Source organism: Eucalyptus grandis, chromosome 2, assembly GCF_016545825.1.
Source record: "Eucalyptus grandis isolate ANBG69807.140 chromosome 2, ASM1654582v1, whole genome shotgun sequence".
NCBI lineage: Eukaryota > Viridiplantae > Streptophyta > Magnoliopsida > Myrtales > Myrtaceae > Eucalyptus > Eucalyptus grandis.
Window position 1 is genome coordinate 58,333,548 of NC_052613.1, and position 15,203 is coordinate 58,348,750.

At 37.6% G+C, this 15,203-nt stretch overlaps 1 protein-coding gene and 1 long non-coding RNA gene across 3 annotated transcripts; both read left to right on the forward strand.

Moving 5' to 3' along the window:
- Positions 1-2,219: 2,219 nt before the first annotated feature.
- On the forward strand, positions 2,220-7,245 carry LOC120290375. 2 transcript variants are annotated; one of them, XR_005548313.1, is made up of 7 exons: positions 2,220-2,585; positions 2,976-3,300; positions 4,701-4,910; positions 5,124-5,281; positions 6,244-6,294; positions 6,816-6,951; positions 7,154-7,245. It is a non-coding gene; the product is annotated as an uncharacterized LOC120290375 (long non-coding RNA). The 2 variants fall into 2 exon arrangements; XR_005548314.1 differs by having other exon boundaries at positions 3,001-3,300.
- Positions 7,246-7,409: 164 nt separating this feature from the next.
- On the forward strand, positions 7,410-9,146 carry LOC120289556 (structural maintenance of chromosomes flexible hinge domain-containing protein GMI1-like). Its single transcript, XM_039304640.1, has 4 exons — positions 7,410-7,582; positions 7,712-7,820; positions 7,924-8,018; positions 8,458-9,146. Exons 1-4 carry the CDS (start codon positions 7,505-7,507, stop codon positions 8,545-8,547), a joined length of 372 nt encoding a protein of 123 aa, XP_039160574.1. The 5' UTR covers positions 7,410-7,504; the 3' UTR covers positions 8,548-9,146.
- The last annotated feature ends 6,057 nt before the right edge of the window (positions 9,147-15,203 follow it).

A 15,203-nucleotide genomic window follows, 5' to 3' on the forward strand; every position in this document is an offset into this window, starting at 1 on the left:
ATGGACCGAATTGAGAATTCCACCGTTTGGTCATGCTTGTATCTAAAGATGAAAGATTTAATGGACAATGGAGTATATTTCTTGTTAGTTGACTTAGTATTAATGATTTAGCATAGATTGGTAATTGGTATTACCATGGAAAATCAGAAAAATATTTCTTGTTAGTTGACTTAGTATTAATGATTTAGCATAGATTGGTAATTGGTATTACCATGGAAAATCAGAAAAAGATTGATGAAATAAATTTACATCCCCCACACTATAGAGCTAGTGACCGACTAATTAATTACGATCTACATGACCCGAATATTACATTATCAATCAACTGGAAAGCTCGTTAAAGAGCATCAAATAATATGGAATAAGAACTTTAAATGACGCTAGTTTGAACATTTAATTGGTGAATTAATTAACTCATTCTAAAAGACTAAGGGTGGAATAGAAGTTAATTTTGTCATGGAAATCAAAATTTAGATAAGTTGCTTAAATAATTTTTGCATCCTCTTCACCTAGTTATATGAAGAGCTACACCTTTGGACCATCTTGGTGAGCAGCTCAGACTTAACTAAGAACAAGGTAAATGTGGTTCAATCCTCATTTCTAGGCGGGCTGTGAAATCCTTCAGATATTCTGCTTTCACGATTTCCGTTTTTGATGAGAGAAATTTGTTCCCAAGATATGATGTTGTGCCCCTGCTCAATGAATAACACATCTTTGAAGCATTCTTTTCGAATATTATTATGTGAGAACCGTCCTTTTTATATTTGGCAACTATGATTTGAACATGACCAATGGGCTAATGCTCTGTGAATCCGCGCCACTCTTTTCATGGTAAAACCGTGTCATCATATCGCTTTTCTAGTTCATAGGCTGGGTTGAATCACTCACGACCTTGAGAAGTACTGTGTTTGAGAGGTCCTTTCCATATTTTCTTGGGAAACTTTTGAAATTCTCTACTATGAAAAACTTTAAAGTTACAAACCCATGACACCAAGTCATCATAGTCAAAACGGAAGTGCAGAAAATAAAGGGAGAAAACTAAGAAATTTTAAACTCTGCAGCATCGATAAATGATCAGTTTCCAAAAGAGGTGTGCTTCGGTGTAAGTGTGGATTAGATTTTAGTGATAGTTGCTTCATTTGAGAAGCATAAAGCAGGAGAAATCCACCCTATGATTAGGGACGCGATGACGTAGCACAGTCCATTACTTTTGGCTATGGGACTGTCGAGTTTGGCTGGACAAAATTGTCATGCCAAAACAAACGGTGGACATCAATTTATCTTGATCCTATAGTTGAGATGCTTTGTCAGCCAACGGTTGACATCAATTTGTGAGAAGTGAGCACATGACATTCGGAAAAGAATTCGGAAAAGAATTACGCTACCTATCTGGAGCAAATAAAATCAGTTCATCACTTGTCTTGTATTCCATCTATTAATTTATGCTTTCATTTGTTAGTTCAGCTATCATGTCGTTCTTGTGTCACTAGTTATTATGTTAAGTTTGGTGAAAGAAAAAGGACTATCGAATTCTGTTATATCGGTGACATTAAATTTGTAAAATTTATGCAATTAAGCCATGCACAACAAGGACAAACTAGTTCAAATTACGCAGATCCGCTCAGATCTTTTAACGCTTTTAGGTTGTGCGATAAAATCCTAAAATTCATTAACAATATTGACGAGTACTTCACATTATTACAGCTGAAATTGATTTGTGGTCTTTTCCTCTAGCTCTCATGTGTGTGTGTGTGTCTGTGTATTTAAATGTCATGTGTTTAAAAGATATTTAGTCTAATTATCTCAGTCGATTCTCCAAGATTTTTTTTAGAATTTTATCAATTAATTAGATTTGCAAGTGCAATCTATCCAAATTTAGGTATAGTTAACATTTACATAATAAATGAGTTATGATGATTAAATTTATTTGTATCGTTTAAGTAGGTGTATAGATGAATATTGTTGATTTGTCTAGTATAACAACTTAAGGTAATAACTATTGCAGAACTATTTTTTTTTTTTAAATGTTCAAAAGATATTTAATATCTAAGAAAGTAAAGGAATACGCACGATGTAACATTTGCTTTTATTTTTGTGTTAATTTTTGGGGGCACAGTAGAATTTTTCTTTTAATCATTAATCTTTGGAAAAAAAAAATCTAAAGTGGAGATTCTCGTCGTCAAGGGAGAAGAGAAAGACTCTCCTTATATTTCGTGACGTCCGTTGCAGTGAGCTCAGCCACCGCAAAGCCTAGACCCCGTTTCCTCCTCTTCTTCCCCCACCTCCCTCCATCCATCTTCTTTCCATCACCACTTCAGATCTGAATTGGTTGGTTCCCCGGAGAGTAAGACGCTTCGGATTCCAGATTTGTAGTGGCGGTCGGCGATGAGGACGGACGGAATTGAGGGTGATCTTATAATGGCAGCACCTTAGGCTTATGGCATTTCGTTGTGAAGTATGGCGCTTTGGGATTGGTTGTGCGAGCATGAAAAGGGGGAAGATTTGGAGCGTTTGCAAGTTCCTCTGACGCACCATCAGAGGGAGAATGAAGACAAGCTTCGGACTGCATTCACCGTGATCGGGCGGTATGTGCTTTTGTTCCCCCTAAATCTATTTTTCAATCCTCGAGTTTTTCTAAATTTTAAAAATTTTTTTTTTTTTTTATCAAAACTTAGTTGAAGATAATTGACTGGTTCTGGTTCCTTCAGGTAGGAAAAAAAAATTGAACTTTTTGTTTCTTATCGAGTGTATTTGTTGTTATTCTGCTTTGGAGAGAGTAAAGACACTTCGGATTGTTACTTGTCCACAGTCAGTAGATAATCAATTTTCGAAAGCAATGATAGATAACGTGCACTTTCTTTCATAGTTCAGTAGAACTATTTTGTTTTCTCGAATTCTTGATTTCCTAATAGCCTTCGATCATCTTATTTATTTATTTTTAATCATCTTGTCTCTTGCCTTGTAATGGATGGTAGTTAAGCAAATGTTGGACGACTACAGGCGTATCAACACGTGACAGGGCAACCGCAGTTTTGGCTCTTGCAACTAGAGATTCCAAAGCCTGAAGATTTCGAGAGGCCGGGACATGTTTTCCCATTGAGTACAGGGAGGGTGGTGTCCTGAAAAGAGCTGGGCATGCAGAGGCTTCTGTCGACCTTGCTGTGTTAGCTGGATTGGAACCTGTGGCAGTTCTCTTCGCAAGGTTGTGGATGATGACGGCTTCATGGCAAGATTACCTGAGCTTCGTGAGTTTGCATAGCGGGAGAGCTTGAAAATTGTATCTATTGCTGATCTAATCAGGTAAGTATTCTCTTCCTAGCAATCCAATGCAAATACTTTTTAAGGACATGTAGCCCCGATTGAATCAAATTTCAGCTGCAACTTTCACTTCTTAAGTTTGGGCTTTTTTGGCCAAGATGTTGTCTCAGTGGCATCTCCCCTTTTGGGGAGTGGATAAATGAAGAGTAGAAACCTTGGAAACCTGGGTGGGGTGGGAAAAAGAGTCTTCTTATGGGTGGCTGTTGGGCTGTTGTTTGACTTAGCAAAAAGGAGAGAAGCATAAGCTATTTTTGGTCTATTCATGTCTGAACTTTAGTTTATGCTTTAAGCTTGTGGTTGTTATTCCGCTCGTCGACATCACGCTGATCAATGATTTTGGGTTCTGAAGAGTTGTTTCTCACAATTTTTTATGTGTATGATGTTGTTAGATTAGTATATGGTTATAAAAGGCCAGGATTCTTGCCAAATTATGTCAATGAGCCTGTGACTGCGGTTATTTTTATGTACATTTTCTTGTATTTACCTTTTTTCGAAACCTATGTCTGCATGTCAGTTCAACTGAGGCAGAGTCTCATGCGCATTCTTGGCATTATCACCAGGAGATAGCGATAGCACATCTAGATTGTATTGACTTGTATATTGAGAAGCTTGTTATACTGTGTGAGTGAGAAATGATTCACTGCTTATTAGATGCATAAATTTTCAGGTACCACGGAAAAAGAGATAAATTAGTTGAACGTGCAGCTGCTGCAAGATTACCAACAATGTGGGGCCTTTTACGGCCTTTTGCTATGAGCAAATTGCAATGGTCAGGTTAAGATAGATTATGAGTTAATTGCTAAAACTGTTTTTAAGAGTTCAGAAACTAATGAGCAAAGAGTTTTGAATTGATTAATTGTAAACTTAGAAAATCTTGTTTGTAGCAGTCCAATTTTTCAGCACAACTTCACTCTGCGCTTCATCTCATCTACTTCCATTGCATGATTTCGTTTGACAATGATTTTACCAGAGCACTGTCAAGCTTTAGAGTTGAATAATCACACCACTAAAAAGTTAACGGTATCTTTTGGGTGGAACTCCATTAAATTTTTTGGAAGCTTGTAAAAAAATATCTAATCATGTGTCAATCATAATTTGGAGTACCAAATTTATCTTAGTTGGATAACAAATTTTTTCTGGACAGAAAAATTAACATTGGGAGAAATGATTGTTAGGATTTCAGTGAACTGCTGGGAACATAATTCTTTCTTATAGTCTATGAAATGATTAATAAGGGACCTATATGTGTCTGCAATTGATATAGGAATGCCGTAATTTTAATTAAAAGCAGTATCTCTAGTTTTTCCTATTTTATGTCCTCCCTTCAGACAGCAATATTTCTCATCATGTGATTCATACTATATTGTTTAACATCTGAACAGAGCGACGTTGGAGGTGATCAAGATGTCCTTGTGAGGGTATCCTGCATCCCAGGAGACATGTTTGGATCTGCTCGACGCAACTGCGACCAGCTTGCAATTGCGATGCAGCAGATATAAGCGGCTGGTAGGGGCATGCTGGTCTACCTCCGAGGGCACGAAGGAGAGGAATAGGTTCGAGGCACATATCATGTGCCTATAACCTGCAGGATGGTAGGTGTGATGCCATGGAAGCAAATGTGGAGCTTAAATTGCCTGTGTACTCTCAAGAGTATGGAATTGGTGCTTCAAAAAGTTGTTGATTTTTTTTATATACTCATGCCTTAACTTTAGGTAGAACTCATTATCATAGCATCCCCGTTAAATCCAATTCAAAATTTTGGGCTCAAGGCCTTATAAATATTATCTGAAGGAGCTATGAAACAGGTGAATAGAGTTCAGTCATCCAAAGGAGGCCCAGCCCTTTCACTGCCCTCACTCTTCGCAGGAAAGTTGCTGGAGACAGCCTGATCTATAGACAAATGGACGCCTGGAAAGTAAGGGATAATTTTCCCGCATCCATCATTGTGAGTTAGGATAATAATGTGAGTGCAGATTGCAAAGTTCTTTCCAAGCATAACATGAGATTTGACCATCATCATACTGTCAAAAGGCAACGGATATTCATGGAACGTCATTTACAACTCATATTAGGCAGTAAGACATCAATGTCATTTGGTCTCACTCTCAACCAATGCACTCATGACCTTTCGATGCACTCATCGTGATTTGTCAGTGTATCTCAAGAGCTATGACTTGTTCTTCTTTGATTATACCCAAGTTTATAGTTTCCAGTGATCCTGGCCATTTGATAAAAAGTCATTTCAAACTCTGAGTTGAACATTACTTAGGGAAAAAACTAGAGACAACTACAACCAACGACTACAGTCAACCATTTCGCTCTTTCGCTATAGTTTGTCACTTGGAAGTTTTTGGCTTGAAGAAGTCAGAATGCACCTTTGCGTTAGATATTGACATTTGCTAGAAGATAAAAATATCCCTCACTCCTCATACAACCGTTGCTCACACCAACTTAGTCCCTGAGCCAGGAAAAAAACAAAATTTCTAAGGGAAGTTGCCTAAATTTGTGGGCAAGCATACTAATTTGATGCTAGTTGATACTGTGATCAAGTATGCATATGTTATGTCCTTGGCCCTTAAATACCCTAGAAGGGGTCAATACTTTCCTTATAGAATAGAAACTGACAGGCGAAATAATTAATTGGTCAATTGTTGGAAAGAATTTTGATGGTGCGCACGTTTAGCTCAGTGACTGTCTTTTTCTTCCACTTTTTATGATTTAAAACTATGCTAGTGAGTTCTCCCTTCTGGTGAATTCATAACTGTTACTTTCTGTATTACTGGGGATATCAAGGTAGAGCAATGTCTAAGATAGCAAGTAGTAGGTAAAATGATTTTCAGAGTTATGCAAGTTTGCTTCTTCTTTGTAAGGATTACATAGGATACCTGAATTTGATTTATTTCTAATTAATTTGAATGTTTGCAGTGTGATGGTTTGTTGAATTTGAGGAGGACTATCAGACCAGTCCATTTTGAGGTATGGAATGCACCGTTGGTGGACTCTAATATTAACTCCTTTGGCCACATAATGCTTTTGCTTTTTAGCTGGCCTCAATTAAGCTATGTAACTATGTTGTTCAGATTTACAAACAATTTCAGATTTCCTTGTTCTTGCTATGCCTACAAATATATTAAGTAATTTGAGAAGGTTTGCTATTTATAGTGTATGATTTGCAGAAAAAATAGTACCCTTTATTGCATTTGTCTTTTCTGTCCACTATGTACAGGGCAATTTTCTACATTCTTAATATTGGGACAGAAAAGGCACAATCCAGCTATGTAACTATGTCGTTCAGATTTACGAACAATTTTGGATTTCTTGTTCTCGCTATGCCTGCCTGCAAATATATAAACTAATTTGAGAAGTTTTGCTATTTAGACGCTTATGATATGAGCATGTCATAGTGTATGGTTTGTTGAAAAAATAGTACCCATTATTGCTTAATGGGATCTCAAAGTATGCTTTTTGCACCATGAAATAAGTTTGTGCTTTGTCAGGTTAATGGTATTGATTTAGCTGAAACTGAAGGAGGGGAGGTTGCAATTACCAACTTGCATTCATGCAATGGTCCTGATTTTATTATTCAAGTCCATTTTTCGATCACAGAGGACACTGGCGCAAATAGAACACTCGGTAAGTATCTGTAGTTCTCTGTCCCATTCTTTATAGAAGAGGAGACAGAGTTATATCATCTTTTATTCTAGGTTGTCCACCTTTTATCGTTCTTAGGCCCTTCTTTCATTTGTTGGCATCAATGCTTTTAGTACTAGTTTTACCTAAGAATGTCACTTAGATTGTGCTTTTCTCTAATATAAAATGCTGCAATACTTTTCAGGTTTCACGGCAATTCATTTTGTTGATATGTACTTTTGATCAGGATGAGACAAGCTGTAAAAACTATGAAAAAGAAGTGACAGTTCTTGCATCGCTGAGGTTGGAAGGTGGCAACTTTTGGGCTATGATAAGAATGAGCATCTTAGAGTCAGGTAAGGATGGTACGGAGTTTTTGATGGTACCAACTTTTGTTCTTTTGTTGCATATGTGGAGCTCCAGGTTTGTAATGTAATTTGTTGGCGATTTTGACAGGGTTGGATCATGCCTTCCTCCTTTAGATGTTGCATGTTATGACAGATATGGGAACTTCATTCCATTCCCATCAACTCCAATAGTCAATTTGCAATTCAAGATGGGCAAAGGCACGTTGATTGGTGTAAAGAAAACGAAGGCAGGCCTTTCATCTGACAAAAGGACTCTTAGAATTAAGGTGCCATGCACATCTATTTAATATGTCCGGCCCATCTCAGATTTGCACACTTCACTAAAATTTAACCCTATCGAGATACAGTAGTATCTCAAGCATTGTTGTGGTAACTCAGATTTACTGATTGTGTAGGATATACTAATAGAAAGTGGGGATTTAGACATCATCCGGCCAAACTATGAGGGCGCAATGCTTTTATGTCCGCCAGATGAATCTTTGTCCATTTCTATTCCATGTAAAGGTATCGCATTCTGGATTAAATTCCTTTACAGGCATGAGTGCGAGATTTGTTAATTGTTTAGCTATTGATATGCCTGGAAATTATTTTCTTGACATTCTCATAGTTATTCCTGGACATGTGTGGCGAGTGTTGGCACATCCATCCATGCAAAGTACCCAAATGCTTCCTGGGTGCATAGTACAAGAACTCAAATTGGAGGTAAAAGCACATCCTCTCAAGCCTTGTGCTTAAGCCCAATTGTGAATGAAGTTTCTAGCACTATTTGTACGAGACAATACTCAATCATGTGCAGACTGTTACTAGTGTGCACATATTGCATAGTTGAGGTTTTCAGTGCATTTTCCTGATCGCAATGGCAATTATTTTACTTGCCATGTACATGGGTATTTTATTGGATGGAAATTGAGGCCTGGTCTTTCTCTTTTCAATAGAAAAATAAAAAGTATCTGAGACAGAACTTCTTTGAACTTTTTAATTGCGTACCTTTTAGAACTTCACCGTACAACAGAAAAGGAGTGTAAGCTAACATGGTCCAAACTGGAATATCATTATGTTTAGCTAATATTTCGCTGTATATTTGCAGAAGAAATTTTTTGCCACCCTTGCTTATGTCTTTCGTTTGATTCATTTCCTTCAGATGTTTGATGCTTATGGAAATCATGCTTTGAAGGGCTCTGGAGTTCTTTTGAAGGTTGAGGGATTTTCCATTAAAGATCAGATTTGGTAAAAAGCACAAGGTGATGTGCTTTCCCAGATTCCCTGCGGTGCTATTGCGTAAAGTCTGTAATTAATTATTTGTTCTCCTATTTTATGTTTGGGAGATGAAGGAAAATGGGGGAAATTAAAATTTGGGCGGAGAGTGGGTAGGTAAGAATTCGGAATTTTTGTGGGAGTTTGGAAGGATCAAAGTTTTGTGTAGTCACGCCTAAATTTTCTTCCCTCCGCTCTCCCAAACAAAGCTTCAAAGATGGCCTTTGATGACACTAATTCAGCATGTTAGTCAGGGCACTTATCTTTCCATAGTTGCGTATGAGGTGCATGAGACCATTTAACTGAAGCAACAGGAACTTTGTGGTGATTTTGCTCCCACATTTACCTACATTTCTGTTGTTATTATTGGGAATGACCCTGCTGGCATTTTAGATATAGGGCATAAACTGTTCAAGCGATGAACTAGCATGTCGGTGGCCCAAAAAGATTCGGCGAATTGTAGAGGTGTATTGTGTATTCATACCATATTTGGAACAGCATATGCATTGCTGATGGGTTAGCCTCTGTCGAAAATTATTTAAAAGAATGGAATAAATTTCTTGTTCAGGCGGATCATGATGGATTTGTTCATCTTGGTGGCATGTTGAAAGTTACTGCAGGTTTCAATCAAAATGGTATGAACCTTGAGTTTGTAGCTTGAACTTTTACTTTGATCTCTTCTAACTTTTTTGCTCGGTTCTAGAAAATTTGGGTTTGCTTTGTCTAGGTGAATATGGGCTGAGTTTGATCTACATGAGTTTGGGCTTAAATCGATTTTGACAGATTGGGCTTCCTTTACATTTGAGGTTGAAAAGGCTGAGAGATAAGAGCCTGTGCTTGTCTTCGGCGAAGCCCGTAAGACCGGAGTTGGCCCATGTTTGGATCTGGCCCAAGTGAGTCAATAAACATCGAATTTTCTTGTGAAAGTAGCACATTGTTCCAAATTCGGACTTTCATTTTGTCATCCAATCATTTCCAAGGTCATTCAATCGAGACCTCAAAATGTCCACTAGTTTATATCAGGAATGTAAATATATTGAAATGGTCACATTCACATATACATTACAATGCTGATTTTTTTTGTAATCATTTTTGATATACCATACGCATGTTTTTAGATATTAATAAGTAATCCTAGAGTCTCTGGTGGCACAATCAACACATATAATGATTGTTTTTGTCAAGAAGCAATCAGGTATATTATTAATCACGTTTTCTAATGATGATGTGCTCTTAAGATGAGATAGCTTTTGGGGAATGTCCCATTAAGATAAGATTGGGGATAAGCACCACTAAAATAGACCAACCAAGGATGGAGTTAATTAACAATATGATTTCTATGACCTTTAATTAATTATAAGTACGATTTCTATGACTATTAATATGGGGGTGGAATTAGTATGGGCCATAACAAGCGATAATTATATGGTTTTATCGTTGAAAGGGTGGTGGGAATTCACGAAGCATTACTCATTGGTCATCTCATAATTTTCATAATACGAAGGGAACTCTACTTTTCATGTCATAATATCCAATAAGAGTGCTTTAGAGATAAATTATTCGCCAATCAGTGGCAAATTGTCAAACCTCGGGAGCTAATTTCTCTTAGCAAATGCAGAAAATGTTGTGAAAGCAGAAGATCTAGAGTAAAAAGAAATGCTTCGTGAATTCCCATTCTCATCCTAGGCCTCACCGGAGAGAAGATGAAGTTGTCGCCCAGCTAATTTCTCTTAGCAAACCTCGGGAGCTAATTTCTCTCATCCTCATCCTCATCCTCGCCCTCGCCGGAGAGACGACAAAGTTGTCGCCGAGCAGGACACTCCTCCACGTAGTAGCCCTCCCTTCTTCATGTTCTCCGACGCGCTAATTTGCCAGTTCAGTAACTTTAATCAAATTAAGAGGCTCATGTAATTCATCCATCTCAGTTAACTAGCAATCGAGAGCAAATTTTTTGAGAAGTGACTGTCCATTGATAGCTATTTTCCAGTTTGGTCACTCTGCAATTGCTACCCCTTATAAGCTGATATACCAATGACTCTTCTATCCAATTCCTGCTTCATGTGTTCATCCCAGGAATTTCAAGCAAATGCATTCTTCCCAGAAACTAACATTTGCTCATGTCGTTGGCAAAACACGAAATTGCCACATTCCAAGAGAAATCATCCCTGCACGGCATGTAACTAATGGATCCAGAGACTTACCCGCCTCTCCCATCCTCATGTATATCCTTCGATCGTAATTTTCCCAGTGAAGCTATTCTCAGTGAGGCATATCGTCAAACAGTCGCCGTGCATTACCCGTTTGACCGAACATGGCGTAAATCCGAAGGAAGAAGAAGGTTTTGCGAGCTTGATGGGCGCATTTTGAGAAACCAATCACCTTCTCTTGAAAAAGCGCGCAGGAACAAAGCATAAGGAGGCCGTCATAACCGACCGCAAAGCAGGACAGACCATGGCAACTAGCCCAATGTCTAAATCTCGACGACGATGAGGGGTAGTGACAGAGGTGAAATCTAGAGATGGAGCAGCGAATGCCGAACTGAAGACTTGTCGGATCTCTCTCTCTCTCTCTCTCTCTCTCTCTCTCTCTCTCTCTCTCTCTCTCTGGCGTTTCGTCGAACGTGCGATTACCACAATGAAGACGTAAGAATAGAGCAACCGCGGGATAGAGGTAGGACCTTTGTGATCGGAGAAGAGATTCAAACTTCTCAATCAAAACAAATGGTGATGAGGATGCATCAATGGAGAAAACCGAGCAACGGAGCGACGGCGTGATCATGAGATCCTCGCAACGCCAGGCACCAAGTCACAACCGAGGGCCAAAGGACGAAACGAGATTTCTCCTAATCCCGACACGTCGCCTCTGCAACCCTTATTGAACCGCCAGCCGATCTCGTCGATGCCAGTGGAAACTCCTTGCTTCGTCGATTGCTTGAACCCGCTGAACTGTAATAAAAGAAGATCAACAACGAAGGACTCCGAGGATTTCGCGATGATGGCGCTCGGCGACGAAGGAAACGCAGCAATGGAATGCTCGACGAAGACACTCAGATGCGACACGAAACGGACCGAAGTCGCAACCGGGGGTCCGAAGGCGCGATGTAGAGAGAGCTCCACCACGGGAGAGACACCGGAGATCACCGTCCGAAGGTCGGAAGAAGGGACGCCGAGGCGGCGGAGATCCCCTCCGGCGAAACTCCAGTAAGCGAAAACGGGCTAACTACTAGGCTTATGTCTGGGGCTGCGTTTGATGGGGCTTAAAACAAGGAAATGGATCCGAATTGGGTCTCTTTCTCTTCTTCTTTTTCTTTTTGTCAATTTCTTTAATATCTATTTTTCTTGAACTTTCCTGCTTTCTATTTTAATTCTTCATTTTTTATTCTTTTAAACTAATGCTTAATTTGTCGATTAAAATTCAGTTTCCAACAACCCTTCTTATTTTCAAGAGTTTCTTTGAATGTATTCCCACACTGTTAGAATTTAGAAATTAACTATTCGATCAATAAAGTATTTCGAGGGTGCTTTGGTGTTGCCTTAAAATATAGAGGAGAAATTTCCTAGGGCTCCACACCATGCCACCAAGTCATTAAATTGGTGTGTCTTTACAACTCAGTATCTATATGAGAAACTTTGGTTTGAAATAGTCTCAATAAACATAGTCTTTTTTCTAACTTAATGAAGTAAACTAGTCTCCACTCCTAACTTGACGCCTCCTTTAATATAAAAATCATCCACCCACGTTAACAAGAAAGCAACAGAATGACTATATCACTAAGCATGTTGGCCGACTCTTTTATTTTCTAATACTCGATTGTCTAAAAGTCGCCATTCTTATCTTGATTGCGGTGGCCAACCGCGGTGGTCTTCTTTTATTTTTATATTGGAAAATTTGGACTTGTAGTAGTGTGCTACCAAGTTTTCCCCTTTCCAAATAATTGACCGGTACTCAATTAAGTCCTTAACTAAGGTTAGGTTACCGAGCACCATGGTCCACACCCAAGGAACTCACTGGTATTTTTATTTGATTATTGTTCAGTCTATAGCACTTCGATTTTTCTCACTATATCCCTTCATACATAAAGTGAGTGTCTTTCTCTAATATTAATTAAATCAATGAAATTGAAAATATAAATAAAATTATTAGAACTTAATCGATTTACGGAGCTTATAAGTTGTGCCACAGGTCCTAGCATCCGTGCTCCTTGATGATCCAAAACAAAAATGTGGACTAAAAGACGCCATTTCCCTCCAAAGGGGGAGGGGGAGGGGGAGGGGTTACAAACGTGAACTTTATTGTTTAGTTCAACTTTGGATATTAATCAAGCCCATATTCCTAAAACACTATTCAAAGGCTTGACAAGGATGGAAAAATATTAATGGGACTTAAATAAATTCTCATATTCTAAGCAAGCCATCAGATGGTATCTCAAATAGAGATGTAAATATTGAATCATTCCAAAGCATGAGAAGACAATGTGATCTTATCATTTGCCGCGTTAGATAATTTTGTCCGTCTCTTTTTTCTTTCCCTAACCTATCACAATGAAAGGATAATCTGATATCTGCCTACATTTATATTGCTTATATTATGTTTGTGCATATTTGCACCGCAATATCATTAAGATATAACAAATACGTGATTGGCTTTATTTAATGATATTGCAATGGGCTAACCATCCACATCAATCATATGCAAATCAATTATCAAAGGAAGCAAAACCATACCATTTAACTAGGGTTTATCTTTAGTTAAGAAATTCTATTGAATGCGATGTACACTTGTTCTTTATGATAAAGTAATCATTTTTTTTGTCAGAATAAAATAATCATGTTCACTTAGCATTATATTTTGCAATTATTGAACATCAATAATGTGATACTTAATCATTTTTGTTTTATTAAAGAATGATAAATGATGGAAAATATACTTATCTTTACAATAAAATATTATGCTTACTGAACCCTAGGATTGACGTGGTTGGTTGGGGAATTAAGGAATTCCAACTTAAGAATTGGAGATTGCTGGTTAGGACCCACACATTACATGCAAACTATTTTGGATTTGAGTCACCTACACAACCAGAAGGCTTCAGGTTAACCGAAGCATTGGGCTTGCATGATATTTTATAGGCATGTCAGTAGACAGGTTTCCAAGACTATGCCCCTAGATTATACACACACACACACACAAAAGATGCTTACTTTAGGAGAATCCTAATTTTATATCATAGTTATTTTAGTATGCACTTATTCCTCATAATCTAGGTAGTTATTAAACAACAAACCCTTATCAACTTAATTACAAAGAGAATGTCATCCCTGACTTTATTTAGTATAACATCTTTTTCTTTAGAAATTAGTCATAACCTTTTCAAATAGTCATAGTAAATATACAGACTTAGGATTGATTTGACATTCTAGTCGAACAATTATGGTTGGTAAATAAACAACTTCAAATTTTCCTTTTGAACTGAGTTTGTTTTTCCCCCCAAAGGGTTGATTTTAAGCACCATCTATTAACAAATCTATGAAAATTGAAAGATAATACATGAAAGGTCAACACGTATTTTCATCTAATTGTCAATATTAATTAGATGTGATGGTCTAAGTTAGCCCAAGTCCAATATGTCGAAAAGTAGAAAAATGTTCATAAAATTGGATCAATAACATCCCACCAAAAAATATATATAAATCAATAACATGGCCAATGAATCAATGTTTGTCCCTTGGCGGTGCAGAAAAGGAGGGAGACTTAAATAATGTTAAATTATGATTACATGAAAAATCAAAATTTGACTTACTAAAACATTAAGTTACATGAAAACCAAAATTCAAAAAATTTGACGGACAAAATATGACTGCTCTTCATATAAAAAAGAAGAAGACAAATTAGCTAGATTTGCCGCCTAAATCATTATTTTACCAATCGACACACTATTATTAAACCAATTTCTAGCATGTTTCAAAATAACAGGGAAAAGAAAGTTCTTTTCAGTGAAGGAGCACAACCAAACACGGGGGGCATAATTGTAAACCTAAAACTCAAACTATAATCAGCCTATCGTGACACTTTGAGTACTCATTTCAAACAACATAAATAAAGTCTTGACTAGCACCACTCAAAATGGTGACTTTGAACACAATGTCATCGTGTGCGTGGACAAGTTTCTCTCATGAATGTTTGCCAACCAGTGACAAAGGCATAGCCTCTCTAACTTATCTATAGCTCCTAATGAGCTTCACTGGCCATTATTTGTAACGAGCTTTACTGGCTATAATATGTTGAAATACCTAAGAGTAGTACTTTGCTTTTCCAGGACATGTTGCTTGATGAATCCACTCGGAATAGTTTGCACATGTTCACGTTGGAACAACAAAGATATGAAATTGCTTAAGTGAAATGATAAATCCAAGGAAAAATTGGAGGGCAAGGAGCAAGACGGTATTGATTTGAGGTTGAGGAAATCCAAGGATAAGTCAATTCATTTGAAAGTGCTCAAGGATGAAAGAAATTGCTAGCTGACATCCTTTTCTAATACTTGTTGTTAATTTGTATTACTCTGGTAATCTATCGAATTATATTATGAACACTATATGGATAATTAAAATTATTCACCAAGTGGACATCAACAGC

Coding starts and splice junctions, on each gene's coding strand:
- LOC120289556 (XM_039304640.1), top strand. CDS start 7,505: ATGGGCAAAGGCACGTTGATTGGTGTAAAGAAAACGAAGGCAGGCCTT. Junction 7,583..7,711: donor AAAGGACTCTTAGAATTAAG/GTGCCATGCACA, acceptor CTGATTGTGTAG/GATATACTAATAGAAAGTGG. Junction 7,821..7,923: donor CATTTCTATTCCATGTAAAG/GTATCGCATTCT, acceptor ACATTCTCATAG/TTATTCCTGGACATGTGTGG.